The sequence below is a fragment of the Zalophus californianus genome, chromosome 8 (assembly GCF_009762305.2).
Source record: "Zalophus californianus isolate mZalCal1 chromosome 8, mZalCal1.pri.v2, whole genome shotgun sequence".
In the NCBI taxonomy this organism is placed as follows: Eukaryota; Metazoa; Chordata; class Mammalia; order Carnivora; family Otariidae; genus Zalophus; species Zalophus californianus.
In genome coordinates, this window is record NC_045602.1 from 121,376,634 (window position 1) to 121,394,767 (window position 18,134).

The 18,134-nt window shown below is 40.2% G+C and overlaps 1 protein-coding gene across 1 annotated transcript in view; it reads left to right on the forward strand.

Moving 5' to 3' along the window:
• The window catches only part of TOP1 (DNA topoisomerase I), a 90,420-nt gene that overhangs the window by 36,821 nt on the left and 35,465 nt on the right, over nt 1-18,134 (forward strand). The window contains 5 exon segments of the mRNA XM_027623695.2: nt 8,303-8,426; nt 10,033-10,088; nt 13,059-13,154; nt 14,143-14,218; nt 17,907-18,019. Coding sequence (XP_027479496.2) covers nt 8,303-8,426; nt 10,033-10,088; nt 13,059-13,154; nt 14,143-14,218; nt 17,907-18,019 — 465 coding nt within the window.

Genomic DNA, 18,134 nt, shown 5'->3' on the forward strand with positions numbered 1-18,134 from the left:
CTTATCTCTTTGTGTGGTCAGGAGTCTGAGGTGACATACCCGAAGTCACATGATGGTGTGTTAGCAGAACAAGGATGAGACACCAGGGTTTCTGAGTTGTCGTTTTTCTCCACTGCATTATTCCTTTTAGTAAAAAGAAAAAAATCTGCCCTAAGGAAGGTTAGTTGTGGAGCTAAACTGTGTAAATGCAAGCATCTCCTTCTCATATGCATGCAGTTAGCAGCTCAGATTATAAAATGCCAGATTCTTTCAGGCACTGCCTCTTTCTCTTTGGGCCCTGAGTCTGGAAGGTTTTGGCAGTAGAAGTATTAATCTCGTTAAATTCTGATCCTGTGAAAACCCCATCTCCGATTATTGCCTTTTTGGCCTTATAATAATACAGGAAGAGTTTATACCAAAGTCAAATAAAAATAATTTCTTCTTTGTCTCTGACATTGCTTCTTTCTGTTAGCATTAATATTTAGCACTTCAAGTCTGTAAAAAATATATAAATCGTCCCAAAAGAAACCAAAGGAATATTCTTTCTAGATGCTAAGGAATCACTGGACTGAGGTTGTAGGATCTCACCAGATACTTTTCTTGAAAAGTTGTATTCTTCGCTATAAATTATCTTCAGTACTAGAACTTATATAAACAACACTATTAAAAGCAATATGGGGGGGATTAGTTTTAGAAATAAAGGACTTCATGGGGTGCCTGGGTGGCTCATTTGTTGGGCATCTGCCTTCGGGTCAGGTCATGGTCCTGGGGTGTTGGGATCGAGCCCCACGTCGGCCTCCGTGCTCCGCAGGAAACCTGCTTCTCCCTCTCTCACTCTCCCTGCTTGTATTCCCTCTCTCGCTGTCAAAAAATAAATTAAAAAAAAAAAGAATCTTTAGAAATAAAGGACTTCATATGTGAAAAATAAGATTCTTCCTGCTAGGTTTTTTTTTTCCCCCTCCTGCTAGTTTTTGACTGTGAGTCTCTTGCCAGTTGTAAGCCTGGCACTCAGGCTGGAGTGACAAATGTGTGGAAAGCCAGGGAAGACAGAAAAGCACTGCTGTGAAATAGTAAGAGAAGTGCTTTTCCAGCCATGTTGGCAGTGCTAATCTGTACAGTCAATGAGAGAAACATCTGAGGATAAGGATGCTTTTTGGTTTCTGCTTTCCCTTCAGTTCCAAATTCTACCTGAATTAGAATTGAGAGAATATAGGATCCTAGGAAAATGCACTGGAGTTGAGCAACCAGTTCTCAGGAGAAGTTTTTCTTAACAGAATCAAATTTTAAAAGACATTTTTGCGGGGCGCCTGGGTGGCTCAGTCGTTAGGCGTCTGCCTTTGGCTCAGGTCATGATCCCAGAGTCCTGGGATCGAGCCCCACGTCGGGCTCCCTGCTCATCGGAGAGCCTGCTTCTCCCTCTCCCTCTGCCTGCCACACTGCCTACTTGTGCTCTCTCTCTATCTCTCTGTCAAATAAATAAAATCTTAAAAAAAATAAAAGATATTTTTGCTCCCTTATTTGTGAACTATTTGCCAAAGCCCTTCATTTATCTGCACATCCCCATATTTTACCGTGTCTGGGGGGAGAAATGGACATTTAACCTGAGCAGGTAGAGAAGTTGGGTAGTTCAGAAAGGAAGAAACTGAAGTACCATCACCATTCACATGGGACTCTGTGATATAGTGAAAAGCACACAAAAATAGAAGTCGAAAGGCCAGACTATCATTTACTAACTGTGTCCTACATCTTACTAGTTGTGTGTCTTATTAACTTCTGGGTCTTGTTTTCCATTTTGGTCAAGTGTTGATAGCAGTATTGGTCTGGTCAAGCTTTTTAAGTTTGTTGGGGAGAATTCAGTGGAATTCTGCAGATGAAAGTTCTTTGGAAACGGTAACATACTAAATAATTGAAATGTTGGTGGCGTGATTACCATAAATCCTGGTAGAGTGTCATTCAGATAAATTAGAGCTGTCAATTTTGGTAATCTTTGAATCTAATTTAGTAGTTATTTATTGATAACATCCAATTTGGAGCCCTAGTTTTCAATTATATCTAGCTGCATTATAATGAACTATAATTTTTTTTTTAAGAGTTCATGGTAGAAAGGGTATTTGAGCTAGCCACCGAAAGATGGTTAAGATCTTTTTTTTTTTTAAGATTTTATTTATTATTTGACAGAGAGCAAGAGCAGGAACACAAGCAGGGGAGTGGGAGAGGGAGAAGCAGGCCTCCAGCCGAGCAGGGAGCCCGATACGGGACTCAATCCCAGGACCCTGGGATCGTGACCTGAGCCGAAGGCAGACGCTTAACTACTGAGCCACCCAGGCGCCCAAGATGGTTAAGATCTTGACAAGGGAAGGTGATGGCTAGAAAGATGGCATTTCCAGACAGTGAGAAAAGCATTATAGAAACATGTACACTCTGTGATATACTTTGCTCTGGGAAGAATCCAGTTAGGTGGACCCTGGGTTAACAGAAGGTAGGATAGAAAATGGGGCCCAAGAGGCAAAACTATTACATGTTATTTCACAAAGTTGGGACTTGAATCTGAAGGGAGCAAGAAGTCATTGAAAATAATTGAGAAAGGGAGATAGAGGACTTAGCCACCAACTGCATGAGGGGTCTATAAATAATTTCTAAAATTCCATTCCACTCAAAGTTTTCATAATTCTTGTGATTTTATTTAGTAACCTGTAATGGTGATGTGCATTAGGAAATCTTCATTTTTTAGAATCTTTGAGGAACTGACTGCTGCGTTCTTTTCCCAGGGACAACCTTTGAATTTGCGTAGAATTTTTAATTTAGCAAATGTTATTTAAGCCATAATTGCCTGCTTTCCTTGAAGGGGCCATGAGTCTCTCCTTCCTCCACAGCTTGGAAGCTCTTCGAGGCTCTTGCATAGGAATCCTTTGTGATTCCATTGGTTTGCATGCTGCTGGGCTCTGCTGCCCTGAGGAGCAGGCTGGTAGCAGGATGAGTTTATTCTCTTAGGCATTAGTGGCTAAGTCTTATTCTCAGAAGATAGAAAGCCTCCTTCTCTCTCTGGCAGTGTTTCTTTTTGTTTTGTTGAGATTTATGTAACAGAATGGTCGAGTGCATGATTCTGGAGCTAGGTTGCCTGAGTTTAAATCCTTGTTACCTCTCATTAGAGGTGTTTCCTTGGATGAGTTACTTAACTTTTCTGTGTCTCAGTTTCCACATCTGTAAAAGGGAGATATTAATACTTACCTCAGAGTTTTGTTATGAGGATTTAAACTGTTAAGAAGAGTGCGTGGCACTTAATGCTATTCAAATATCTGTTAAATATTTTTATTGCTGATAGAGGACAGACTGTTTTTGTTTTCTTTAATAGATTTAAATGGTTTACCGCAGCCAATATCCTAGCTTCCCAAAATATCAAACACAGGTTTGTTGTTGTTGTTGTTGTTTTTCCACTTAAAGGGTTGCCTTCCTGGGCCAAAAGAAAAATATTTTTTCCTTCTCGCTTCCTACTGCCATCTCCCTACTTCTACACTTCTGCCTCAGTGTCTTACAGGTTACAGGAACCCTGGTCAGCCTTCTTTGCTCAGCCTCAGCAGAAGTCATAGACTTTCACTATCACTTTAAAAATAGTGTAGGTTACCTTTTTCCTTAGTGGAATTTAGCTGATTGAAGCATAAGACAGGCATGAACACTCTGGAGATATGGCTTTGAATCTTTCCGTTTGTTCTCTTTGGCATTGACTTTTGCTTGTCCAGGCACTGCTAGTGTGGTGGATCTTATTCCCAGATAGACACGAGCCCTGAGCCAAGGAGTCAGCTTCTGAACCTGGCCAATAATTGGTATTTTCTCTCCCAGAGTTCTAACAATGAAATTCGTATTTCATCCAAAAATGTGACCATGACCGAGGTTCTAGGAATGCTAGCTATTATCTGTATTTTGGCCTTCAGTGTATCCCAGACTATACTCATTCTTAAAATGTATTTCTTTTCTTTTTCTTTTTTTTTCTTTTAAGATTTTATTTATTTGAGAGAGAGCACGAGTGGATGGGGGGAGAGGGAGAAGCCGACTCCCCGCTGAGCAGGGAGCCTGATGCAGGGCTTGATCCCAGGACCCTGGGATCATAACCTGAGCTGAAGGCAGATGCTTAACCGACTGAGCCACCCAGGTACCCTAAAGTGTATTTTTCCTTAAGATATTTGGGTTTCTTGCTGTGGTCAGTAGTAAACCTTTCTTCTGGTTTATTGTTCTTCTGTAGCCCCACTGAAGCTTTTCTAGTGCTTCAGTCATCTGTGCACTACTTCTGAACTGGCCATTATTGTAGCTTTCAGTTCTACTGAAGCTTATTTTGTGACTTTGACATATTCTGTCTATTATGTATGGAAAAGTGGCAGGATCAGTATAAAGAAGAGGGTAACATCTCTTAAAACAGTCAGCATACGAACTCCTCTTCTACATGGGTCAGACTTTCTGTCAACTCATTATCAGTGGAAAAGATGCTGCTCTTTAAGCCACCATGAAAGTCAGACTAGTTTTAAGCCTTTTGGAAAAAGAGGTACATGTTAGGAAATCCTGAATGATGATGAGTCAGTCTAACTGATCCCAGATTGACTCTGTTTTCTACCACTGGCCAAATCCTGCCTCTAACCTTCCATGGCGCACAGCCTTAGACATGCTTCTGTATCACAGGGCTTTGTCCCCCAAAAGCATTTGCTACTTAACTTCAGGTAGATTTCCTAGAAAAGACTGACACTGGGTCTTGCTCTTTGCCAGCCCTCCTGCCAAATGAGGGATAGGATTCCAGTACTCTGTGCTCTATTTCTGGAGGCAGGGACAGGAACGCATTTGACAAGTAGACTTGTTAGTATTGTGTTCAGGACTCCATAGTATGCCTTGTACCACAAGATGTCCTCAGTCCTGAATCATCTGAGCTTGCTTAGTATATAAAAACCCATCCCTGCTCTCTTATATCTGAACCGTTGGGAATAGAGGAGAGTGATTGCCTTTGGAAGGGCACGTTGATAGTTCCATCTCATTCTGGTCTTTGATTAATTATGACCTGTGACAGGGTTACTACTCTAGCAGGAACTTTGAATTTCCTGAATAGATTTCTCTCTGGTTATAGGCAGAGGAAATAATTGACTTTTTTCACTTTCCTGGGGGTGGCCTGGGTATTGTCTCATTATTTGTCGTTTGCTTACTTCTTCCCTGATCTCTGTTCGGTATGATAATGTGAATAGCAAAGCTGAAAATTTGAGGGCTGTGTATACACTTACAGGTAGGTGCCCCAGAAAGCCAGTTGCTAGTGAAGCAGACTAATGTTCTTTCTAGGAATTGCTTTCATTGAGAAAGAGAACAGGGGAAGGTAGAACATAGTGGAAGATCAAGCGTTCCTAAACTTAGATTCCTGAATCAACAGTGTATAGTTTTGTGGGAAGACAAAATAAGGAGCAGCTATCCCAAAGGTTTTATCATTTCAGATATCCAAGATCTCTGTTCTAGAAAGTTTCTACTTGATGGTAAAACAAAGTTTTCACCTTATATATATCAAATCTCAGACTGGCCATACATTTGTCTCTAACACCAATCTACTTGAAATGGTAGATATCAATTTCATGGACATGTGATGGTACTGATTTAGCAGAAAGTGCTCTGAACTTGGAGATGGAAATACTGAGTTAAATCCAAATCCCAACTTCCCTTCTTTCTATAACATTGTAACTTTGAATTAGACTTTGAATCACTGTTTCTAAATCAGTCTAAGGGGACAATAAAATCTTCCTCATAGGGGTGTTGTGAGGATTGAATGGAATAATGTATGTGAAAATGCAAGCACAAGGCTTTCTTATAAAGTGGGAAGTTTTTCTTACTGTGTGGGGAGGTATTTATCCATCAGTATTGTGAATGTAATTGTTTGAAATTGTGTAGATGACCATTAATTCCTCTTACAATTAATGTTTTAAAAGCACTAAAACTACAATGCTTGTAAAATGGAATAGTAAGCTCATACACTTCTCTGGTAATAGGATTTCATATGTGTAAGCTATGATCTCATATGTCTAAACTCCTGAAGAATCTGTGGCAGTCTGGCAACTTTGCTGTTTCACCAGTCATTCTAAAGCTGGAGAGCTTGGGGCACCTGGGTGGCTCAGTTGTCGAGCGTCTGCCTTCGGCTCAGGTTATGATCCCAGGGTCCTGGGATCGAGCCCCGCATCGGGCTCCCTGCTCCGCGGGAAGCCTGCTTCTCCCTCTCCCACTCCCCCTGCTTGTGTTCCCTCTCTCGCTGTCTCTCTCTCTGTCAAATAAATAAAATCTTTAAATAAATAAATAAATAAATAAAGCTGGAGAGCTTAATGAGAATTGGGAGTAAGCGTGCTCACGAGTTTGGGAGTCATTTTTGTACAAAGTACAGGATAATTTTTTGGTAAAACATTGCATTTTGGTAAAAACAGAGATTCCGAGAACACACGGAGTGGAGAGTGACATCATAATCGTGCTGAGAACAAGAAGCCTGGTAGGAAACTTGGTGACCATGTGCCTCCATGTACGCGGGAACTAGGTGCAGCCCTTACGAGTTAAAAGGAAAAGTTTGCTCATGGAGAAACTTGTTGCTTCGCTGTGTGGCACATCTAAATAAAAACCCAATGAGAGCAACATAGAGGGAGGAGTATATAAACAAGAGAAAGTGGGCATTGTTTTCTTTCGGTCTGACACTGACGGTTCCTGGATCGTCCCAAACCTGTAGTCCTGTTTCTTCTAGGCCCCTTGTCCTCCTGCTTCTGCTTATTATTACCCAAATGCCCATCTTGAGTTGAGGCTCTCTTCGTGCTCAGAGATGTGTGTGACAGCAGATACTTTTCTGATCTAGGTTCTCTGGCTCTCGCCTAACTGGTTGCCATCATCCGTTTCTCCCTTTTTGGCTTTTGACGTACCCAGGTGTGCTGGCGAAATCTCTTTAGAACAAACTCCATGGGATAGACGTAACCTTAGGAGCTCATTGTTGGTAAAATCTCCTTTTTCTGGGCTGAGGGCTAAATGTGATGACAGATGGGAGATGCAGTCTGTGGTGGTGGGAAGGGCAGGAACTGATGCTGAGTCTGGGCCTGTGTCTGTGAGCTGGGGTAGCTGCCAGCTCACCTGCGTCTGGGTGGGGGGGGGGGGGGCTCCCCAGTTCACAGCACTTGAATTCAAGTCCCTTTTGTTAACTTGTGGAATTTATCAGTTGGTGCGGTGAACAAGGTTCCTAAACTGCCTGCCCAGTGCACTGAAGAAAACAGTCCTCCAGTGTTGTGCCACCCTAAATTATAGCTTGTAATTTTTGCTTATTGCCTCTTTAGTCTTTGTCCACAGGCATGTTTCTGTATAGTTGCAGTCCCTTTATATATTCCTGTTTCTCCATGTGTGGCCATAAACATTGTCCATATATATATTCATAGGGCTCACAAACTATAGTATAAAAGCTGTGTAATTTGACACATCACAGGTTCCCCCTTTTGTTCCTTACTAAGGTTGTATCTCCTTTCTTGGTGGTTTTTGTTTGTTCTTGTTTTTTGTTACGGAAAAACATCAAAATGAACATCATTTGTAATGTTATTTTCCAAAGAGAAATTTCCAGGAGCTAGATACTAGGGTATGAACCTTTTTAATGGCTCTTGCTTTCTAATGTCATATTTAGTTTTCTAGGGGAGCAGTGCCTTTACAGTGCTTACCAGTATGTCCACAAACCCCTTTAAAAGCAAGGCTTTTAAATGTTTAGCGCAGGACATGTCTTTGCTTTTAGCTAGGTCTTGTCTTATTGTGAAGGAAGGACCAAGCAGGGTTTATAAGCCCTATCTAGAAGTGACTAGCTTTTCCTAGTTAAAGCCAGCAGGAAACATCATCTACTGTGTTGTTGGGCTGTTCACTGCACAGAGCCACCAAATGCATTTTTTTGTGTGAATTGTTTTTACCTTTTCACATCAGATTTGAATGCTCAGTTTGGAGCTTTCATCGTCATAGTTTTTGCTGGTAGAATGTTGTAGAAACAGTGGGCTTGATGTATATTCGTAGTCACTTAAAAAAAAAAGTCCTGGTATGTTTAGAATGACCACGTTTCTCTATTTGGTTCCTTTGCTCCTTCGAAAAAATAAAAACATCAAACAAGATAAAGTCCAGTTGCCAAGAGCCTCCGCTTGAACCTTCTGTCAGGACTGTTTATTTAAAGCATTGTAAGTTTCCATGGTTTCATGTTATCTGAAGCTATCTTGTGAGTTGATCTTGTGAAGTAAACCCTTGTGGTCCTTACTCTGGGCTAACTCTTTATGTCTTTTTTGCTTTGTTTTTTTTTTTCTTTTTTTTTTTACAGTGAACATAAAGATTCTGAAAAGAAACACAAAGAGAAGGAGAAAACCAAACACAAAGATGGAAGTTCAGAAAAACATAAAGACAAACACAAAGACAGAGACAAGGAAAAACGAAAGGAGGAAAAGGTACAGAACTTCCCATTGGGAAGGAAGGGCTGTGGGTTGTACTTTTCATTTTCTTTATCTTTAAAAGCAGGTAATGAAAGTAACCTCACTGCACAGTAAGATCCCTTGGCCTTTGAGTGAAAAGTTCTCTGTAGGAGACTTAAGCATCAGTCACAGTCTTCAACTATGAAAACCAAAGCCCTTTACCACTGAATTTCACAGGACCAGATCTATCCATATCATTATCTTACTTTAAATGGCAAATAGGTAAATTAAGAATGTAGGGTTTCTGGAAATGCCAGTGTTCTTTCATGGGGAAAATTCTGGTTTTGGGAGAAGGCCTAGGGCCATGTTGGTCTTCTGTTGAATGAACCTTCCTGAGTGAAAACTTAGTGATGCTGGTGCTTTTGTGGCTTTTGGTTCCAGCATCACTAGTATAAGCCTTCTCAAAATCTCTCGGTTCATCTGGCTACAAATGAGGGGTATGGTGTATAGACTTTAAAAAAAAATCATTTTGGGGTGCCTGGGTGGCTCAGTTAGTTAAGCAACTGCCTTCAGCTCAGGTCATGATGCCAGAATCCTGGGATCAAGCCCCACATCGGGCTCCCTGCTCAGCGGGGGGCCCGCTTCTCCCTCTCCCTCTGCCGCTCCCCCTGCCTGTGCTCTCCTGCTCTCTATCAAATAAATAAATAAAATCTTTAAAAAAATAAAAAATAAATCATTTTGGGGCACATGGCTGGCTCAGTCAGAAGAGCCTGTGTGATTCTTGATCTCAAGGTTGTGAGTTTGAGCCCCATGTTGGGTGTGGAGATTGCTTACGTAAATAAAAAACTTAAAAAAAATTTTTATTTTAGTTTTTGAGAAAGTAATTTTGGTACTTGGTAAATTCAGGCAATATGAAATAGGGAATGTAATAAAAATTACACCTTCCTTGGGGCGCCTGGGTGGCTCAGTCAGTTAAGCATCTGACTCTTGATCTCAGCTCAGGTCTTGATCTCAGGGTCATGAGTTAAAAAAGAAAAGAAAATTACACCTTCCTTTCACCTGTCACTCATTGTCCTTTATCTTTCTCTTTCTGGAGGCAGCCACTATATCCACTGTTTTTTTGTATTCTTCCAGAGATACCATATTTGTGTGTGCATGTGTGTGAATGCATGTGCATATATATGTGTGTGTATCCTTTTATATGTCTGAAGAGTTTTGAAAGACCAAGTGTGTCTGGGAAAGTTGGGGGAATGTGAATATACTTTGCCTAAATCAGAGAAGGCAGGAAACAGACTATTCCATTTTGTTTTGTTTCTTATTTTCTCTGCACTGCCAAGGGCAAATACTTGAGAGAGAGTATATTTATTGAGGGAGGGGTACCTGCCATCATTTAAAGGTAAAAAGCTGCCATTTTGAGGGGAAACATTTCTCAGTAAATTGGATAATTCACCCCGAAGAACTGTAAAAAACGAGTCTTAGGAAAATGTCAAGACCTTTGCTTCCCCTGTTCAGTTTTGCTAATAGTAAGAATGAGTCTGCGATCAAGATGCTCCAGGAATTGAAGCCAAATGTTCTCAAATAAGAGAAAGGCTTTTTTAAATTTAGTCCCTTCAAGGTACTAATCAGTTACTATTATTTTCAGGTTAGAGCCTCTGGGGATGCAAAAATAAAAAAGGAAAAGGAAAATGGCTTCTCTAGGTAAGACTCTTCTGCTGCCTGGGCTGCTCTTTCTCTTGGCCACCTGTGCATGTGGTAGTGTCACCTGAACTTACCTAAAATGTACTGACCGGGCCCCCTCTAGGTTTCCAGGGAGCTTGTCAGTGAGAGGACTTGGTCTAAGCTAATTTGAGCATCTCTGAAGTGTCATTTAGTGAAACTGACCAGCACATTTTCCAGAAGGCTATTTTGAGTGGAGAAGAGTAACAGGAAGAAATTTCTAAAAATTCAGATACAATTTACATACCGGAAATTTCTCCCTTTAAAAGTGTACAGTTTATTGGTTTTTAGTGAATTCACAAGGTTGTACAACCTCCCCTACCCCACTATCTTAATTTCAGAACATTTTCATCTCCCCCAAAAGAAACCTCATACTCAGTCAGTAGTAATTACGGAGTTTCCTGGAAAACCCTACTCTGAATTCCTCCTTAGTAATACAGTAGTCTTCCCCCCATTTGCGTCCCCCCCCAACTTAATCCACAGTTTTGCTTTCTGTGGTTTCATTTAGCCACGGTCAACCACGGTCAGGAAGTAGGTGATACTCCCTTCTGATATTGTCAGAAGGTCGGTAGTAGCCTAATGCTATGCCACAACAATGCCTGTGTCATTCACCTCACTTCATCTCATCACGTAGGCAATTTATCACACATTACAAGAAGAAGGGTGATTACAGTACAATAAGATATTTTGAGTGAAAAAGAGACCATGTTCTCATAAATTTTATTACAGTGTATTAAAATTGCTCTGTTGTTATTGCTATTAATCTCTTGCTGTGCCTGATTTATAAATTAAACTTTACCATAAGTATGTATGTATAGGAATAATTATGGTGTACATACAGGGTTCAGTACTTGCCATAGTTTCAGGCATTCACTGGAGGTCTTGGAATATATGCCCTGTAGAAAAAGGTGGACTACTATTCTGAGGCTTATCTATAGCTATAGAAGCTTACTTGGTCTACATTTTAAGGATAAGTGTAGAGTTGAGTAGGAATACATTATCTCTTTTCAAGAAGAGGAAAATGCATACAATCTAGAGGTCGGTTTTTCTGTACTGTTTCTGCCATTTTGATTGTTTTCCTCATCTGCCTCAACTCCCTAAAAAACCCTCCAGTTTCAAAAAATAATTAGTTATGATCATATATTCTCACTTGCTGCATTGAATGATAGAATGGATTTCCTAGGAGTTGTTGGAAGGGTTTGCATATTGACTAGAACAAAGTGTTGAGGAGTTTTGCTTCCTTGAAACTCTGAACTTTCAGTTTCATTTGGGAACATTTTTGAAAATTCTGCCATGTTCTCTGAATCCCTTGACTAGGAGAAGTAGGAGCCCTCTTCAGGCATATTTTGTAACTGTTACAGGAATGTGGAATAATAATTCAAGAAGCATTAGAGCTGAAAACTACCCTAGGTGTTCTGATTTCTTAGATAAAGTGAGTACAGGGTGGCTATTTCCTGCCAAGAGACCACCTAGGACTTTTATAAACTAACACTAAGGTATAAATAGACTCTCTGGACTTGGTGTGTAGTCTAGGATTCAGTTTCAGACTTTCCATGTTAGAAGATTAGGAACACAGTCTTCCAGGCAGTGGTCTCTATATTCACCTTGCTGGGCTGCTTGCTAGCTTGCATGTTTGTCTTTGTAGACAATCCAGATGCTTTCCTGGGTGGAACACAGTTTCCTGATAAATTGTTTCAGAAGTTCTTCCTTCAGCCCTAGTAACCCTTCCCACATGTTGTTAACTTCACCCATGACAGTACTAAGATCTAGCATTTACTTAACTAGTTGGGTCGGTGGCAGTGTTTCTTTCCTTTTGGTGCAAAGCGTTTGGAGATACTGGACTCTTGATGCTATGTTAGTGATTTCCATGGTGAGGGGAAGCAGATATAGAGATTGGCATTTGAGGAATGTGCAGAAATAAGGAAGAAAAGCTAATCTCTTTAAACATTCAGATTCTGTGTCAAGCAAAGGGATCCAGTATGCTTGGGGAGTTTGGGGTGTGGTAGCATTGAAACCCCGCGAATATCTTGACTGTCCTTGGCAGCTGAATCTGGAGGCCTATCCCTTGGACCCCTTAGAGATGGATAATTTCATGTTGGGAGGCGTTCTCTGTCCTGAGTTACTTAGCTTCATAGGTGCTTCTGGCCATCAACAGTGAGGTTCTGCCTAGATGTGTCAGGCCAGGGAACATCCCGCGGCTGTGGTGATTGCTGGTCCCATGGGTTCCCCTCCCCCCACTTGTTCCTTCCTCTTTCTGGTTCAAAATAGTTGTCTAACAATCATCTTTTTATATATTCAGAAGGCAAAAAGTCTTAAAAATAGGGCAAGGCACTCTTCTGTGTATAACCTAAGTAAACCAAGGGAGGAAGTTGAACAATGACTGGATTTGGTTTGGAATGGCTTCAGTTTGTTCATGGCCTCTTCTCTCATTTAGCACATTCCCTTCTTTTGTTGTAATGCCAGCTTAGTTATTTTCCCATGTAACTAAGGTTAGTTTCCATTAGAACTTTAAGGTTCTTGGGAAATAAATTTTTATTCCCTCCCTTGTAAAATTATGTTTAGCTTTTGGAGTACTAGAATAATCAGTTTGGATCATTCGAGGATTTAGATACATAGTAGATCCCTCCTGCAAGGTGAGGGAACAGTTAAGTTTGTTCCTGTTGTGGTTTGGGTCATGCTGGCAAAGGCAGCTAAGATGCAGTAGAAAAGAATACTGACTTAGATTAAGGAGTCCTGATCCCCAGTCTTGATACTGCCTGTTCATCTACTTCACAGGGTTGTAGTGAGATACTAAGTGAAAAGGAGCGCTTACAGAAAACTTTTACAATAAGTACAAATGCATGTTGTTAATCCTTATCTTAGCTACTTCTCAGTGAGATGATTTATTCCTACTTTAGATTATTTAACATAATGTAGACATTCCCAAACTCATTAGTTTTTTTCCCTCTGTAGTCCACCACGAATTAAAGATGAACCTGAAGATGAATGGCTATTTGCTCCTCCTAAAGAGGATATAAAGCTGTTAAAGAGGCCTCGAGAAGAGGATGAGTGAGTATTTTTTATTCTTTGATTTTTGAAAACAAAAAGGATTTGTTTAAAGAATAAATGGGATATAGGTCTCTCCAGTACACAGAAAAACTGCATTAATTAACTTTAGTCATCTGGAATTTGTAATTAATGGACTGGGCAATTCATTTATCTTTGAATTATGAGATGCAGGGTTTGCTAAGCAAGTTAGTGTATCTGAGGCTTAGCTGGAGAATATGTATTTTTATTATTTTTTCATATTTAAAAGGTAATGCCTGTTTATTGTAGGAATTTCAAATAATACAGAATTCATAAAGAATATCTAAATTATTTAAGTTGCTTTTAATTTATCACCTACCACAGATAATTTTTCACTGTTAAAGCAATTTTTCCTAGGATCTGTGCCTGTCAGTGAATTATAAGTGATGTTTCCGTATATAGAGATAATAAAATTGCTCTTAAAATAGTTATTTGAGGCTTACGTGTACCTCTTTCTGAGATTCCGTGAGGTTAAGTTCTATTCCTTATGTTCAGTCTTGTATAGCTTATTATGCTTCAGGAATCTACAGAGGATTTGTGGTAGAAAGTGGATGGGAAGGGAGGAGAGAACTACTTGGTGAACTCATTTGTATTCATTTAGAATGCATACAGTATTTCTTTCCTCCCCCTTCCAGCCAGATATTACCTTGTGGTAGCCATTGTTGCACTGGGCATTTGGTTCCCAGACTTTCGTCTTCTAGTGGTGTCTGTTTCCAGATAGCCCTCTACTCCCCTTCTCTTCCAGGCCTGTGTGTAGTATAAATTGTTTGTTTTGTTCTGTGTAGGACTGTAACTGTTGGTCCTTGGTCAGGCCTTCTTTCTCCATTCCTGTTCTGACTGTAGAATGTCCAGCTAAGAATAGTCATACCTGCATTCGAAGCCTCCAAGAGGAGTTTGAGGTCCTGATCCTGTTGGTGAGAACTACTGTGTCAAAGTTGTGTTAATTGCATATTCATGTTCCCCTTTGTAGTGCTGATTATAAACCTAAGAAAATTAAAACAGAAGATATCAAGAAAGAGAAGAAACGAAAACTGGAGGAAGAAGAGGTTAGTAAAGAGACTATGGCCCTTGGAGGCTTGGGTTTGGAGTAGGGAGTTTTCCATAAACAACTTTTGAAGGCAGATGAGTTTTAGGGAACGTATTGGTCTGTGATAGAGGAAACGCTAAGAAAAACTCGTAGATGTGTAGCGGTGGCCGTGGCACTGTGAGTTTTAAGATCTCTCTTAGCCTTCCAGGGTGTCTACCCATAGCGCTGCTGCCAGCTGATGTTTTTGGAGAAACCGCACCATCTTCATACATGCAGAGGCAGTGTTAACAAGAACTTCCAGGCTTAACCTGGAAAAGTTTCCCCTAAGACTGATTTTTAGCACTCTCATATTTAACAAAGCTTGCTCATCACTCACTTTGGGTAACTCTGTGTGTTTAAGGGCCTTGAATTGGGTGCCCCTGGACATATGAAGAAACCCAAGCTCTTTACCACAACTCCTCCCAGTCTGACCCCTGCATCTGGTGCCTTCCTTCATCTTGTGCCTCTTCTCTAATTGAGCTTGTTCCAGCCTCACTGGCCTCCTTTGTTTCTTTTCCACACTGGATTCTTTTGTGCTTCAGAGCTTTATGTAGCACATGCTGTTCCCTCTGTCTGGAACACACATGCTCTTCCTCCCTTCTTCTCCTGGCTTATCACCTTCCTTAAAATCTCAGCTCCACTCAAATACTTATGGTTGTGGTAGATTTAAAAATATAATAATATGGTTCCTTTTGACACGTGGTATTTCTTGTACTAAAGAGTTGTTAGCAAGTAATTCAAGAGAAGGATGTCAGAAATTCACAGGAGTCTTAATCTTGCACTCTCCTAAGAGAAGGGGTTGAGTGAGTTCTTAGCTCTTACGCTGCATTTGTGGTTAGCCACAGTCATGGGCAAAATGGATTCACAAGTATTAAGTCAGTAGCTCGTCGAAGTATGAGCCATAAAGATAGTGATAGGGAGCAGTGAGTTTTAAGAGTGTAATCTATTGTAGTAGTAGTAAGAATGATAATAATTAAAATTAAATGTAATAGATGCTTACCGTGTGCCAAACACTTTATGCTTTATATGAATCACTTCATTTAATCTTTACAATAGCCATTAAGGGGTAAACATTGCTACTATCTATTCTCTGCATTTTACAGATGCAGAAACTGAGGTAATAGAGAGGCTGAGATCATTTGGCTGAAGTCACACAACTCCTACGTAGTAAAGTCAGGATTTGATCCCATGCAGTCTGATTCCAGAACCAGTGCACTAGCTACCATGTTATTCCGTCTCCTCTGTGACTTTGCTGATCCTTTAACTCCACAGGAAGGGAGAAGGGTCTTTAATGAAATCACATTAAGAATATTAATGAAGGGGTGCCTGAGTGGCTCGGTCAGTTGAGTGTCTGCCTTCAGCTAGGGTCATGATCCCAGGGTCCTGAGATCGAGCCCCATATCGGGCTCCCTGCTTGGCGGGGAGCCTGCTTCTCCCTCTCCCTCTGCTGTTTCCCCTGCTTGTGCTCTCTCACTCTCAAATAAATAAATCTTTAAAAATATATATTAATGAGTAAGTGAGCCATAGAGAGATGATCAGGTCCATATAGAGAACTCTTTGTTCTGACAACTAGTCTGTTCTTGGCAGTTCAAGTTTATGAGCACCAACTCAAGGAGTTAAGGGTGAAATGTTGAGTGATTGTGGTAGTCACTCCACTTTTATGTAGATGATCAGTACAGACTAGTAGGTAAAGAAATGTCAAACTGTAGCTTTCCATGCTTTCTATATTGCCTTTAGGCCTTTGTTGCATTAATGGAAAATAATAACCTTTCTCTGAGTTGGGAAGGAGTTAGTAATAACTATTTTAAACCATTTGGAAAAAAGAACACTTGACTTTTTCTTTTTTTATTGTTCTTTTCAGCAGCCCTCTCCCTGCAGGGGAAAAAAATGCAGTCTGAAAGACTTAGAATTAATACACAGTCTTCTTTAATGGCTGGGACCCCAGATGGCAGGAGCAGTCCTGAAGCCTCACTCACTGGCTATGGTTTTTTTCATTTCTGGGAATTGTTCTCAAGTTTCTCAGTGACTGATTATCCCATTTTGAGGCTTGAAAACATACAATGTAGCCAGTGGTTTCCTGATGGAACCATCTATATGCCTGTTCAGAAGCTTTTCAGAGAATGTCTTAACTGAAAAACATTTCCCTTTCCTGTGGTGTGTTTCAGGCAAAATAGTAAACATTATCTGAATTAATATGATCCTCTAATACTTCTCCTCCCCAAAATACTTATATATTGGTATTCTCCATTCCTATTTTAAAATATGTCTGGTACTGTAGTCTTTCCCTTCCTTCTACCCCAAAGATCATTTGCTTTAAAATCCTCAGTTTATCTTGATTGTTATCCTATCATATAGTCCTAGAATGTTTTTATATTCCAGTCATTCCCATGAATCACACTATGATTTTTCTGGTAAACTTGGGCGCTCATCATGGTCAATAGCAACTATATGACCTTGAACAGGTAAATTCCATTTCAGAGTTTTCCTTGGTTATAACTGGATATGTCAAATCAAACTGTCTAAAAATTATAAAGGCCTCTCAAGCTCTGTCATTCTGTAATTGATTTTAAGATGACTCAAAACCACTTTTTTAAAATTTTTTATTGTTATGTTAATCACCATATATTACATCATTAGTTTTTGATCAAAACCACTTTTCATGGCTTATAAAACTTGTTGAATAAAAAATGATCTTGGATAGTTAGACAAAGGACAATATTTTTTTTTTTAAGATTTTATTTATTTATTTGACAGAGAGAGACACAGCGAGAGAGGGAACACGAGCAGGGGGACGGGGAGAGGGAGAAGCAGGCTTCCCGCTGAGCAGGGAGCCCGATGTGGGGCTCGATCCCAGGACCCCGGGGTCACGACCTGAGCCGAAGGCAGAGGCCCAATGACTGAGCCCCCCAGGCGCCCCAGAAAATATTCTTTAAAAGAGCTTAGATCCTGTGGCGCAGGACCTCCACTTGTTGAATAGCTGAATTTTTGTGAATAGTTGAATTTTTGTCTGGGTGTGTGTGTTTTGAGATTGATCTTCTGTGTTACTGAATTATATTTGTTTATATTTGTGCCACAATGACAGCTCATCGGGGGTTACAGTTCAAAGAAGAGCCATAAAGAAATAGTATCATAGGAATGGGTGACAACACTTGTTTACTGCTTCCTGACTTCGTGTATGCAAGCAACAGTGATAGGAAGTGTTCCCCCACAGCCCCTCTCAGATTCAGTCAGGAATTTCCTTTCAAATTCTATATTATCTGAATACAAGTTCTCCTATTCCCATTAGTTCATGGCGTTTGAAGAGGTTTAAAGATGAGTAGATTTAAAAACAAGTGAGGATAACACGCAGGGATTAGTTGCTGTAGCAGTGCTTTCACAAACATTCCTCTGAGGCTAAAAAATATATATAATTTCCCAGGCTCTTGCCGTGCAGACTGAGTGTTTTTAACTAGTTTCTCAGGTAACCATTTGTCAGGGAGTTTTGGGAAATATGGCCCTAGGGAAAAAGACCAATAAATTTTAACTCATCTATCAAATTTGAGAGCATTAGATTTTAAGAACCTCTCTAGTTTTAATATTCTGTGATTCCAGTTTTTATTCCTAATGGCCCCTCAAAACTTCTTAAATGTGGTTGTACTTAAGTGCTTTCTCACCATGTTTCTTTGTAGGACGGTAAATTGAAAAAACCCAAGAATAAAGAGAAAGATAAAGATAAAAAAGTTCCTGAGCCAGATAGCAAGAAAAAGAAGCCGAAGAAAGAAGAGGAGCAGAAGTGGAAATGGTAACATCGCAGCACTGGGTTACAATGTCAGCTCTCAGATTCCACAGCCTAGTTAAGCAAGAGTGTTACTAAAATTTAATAGCCTGATCTTTAGAGGAGGAGGGAAGTACTTTAA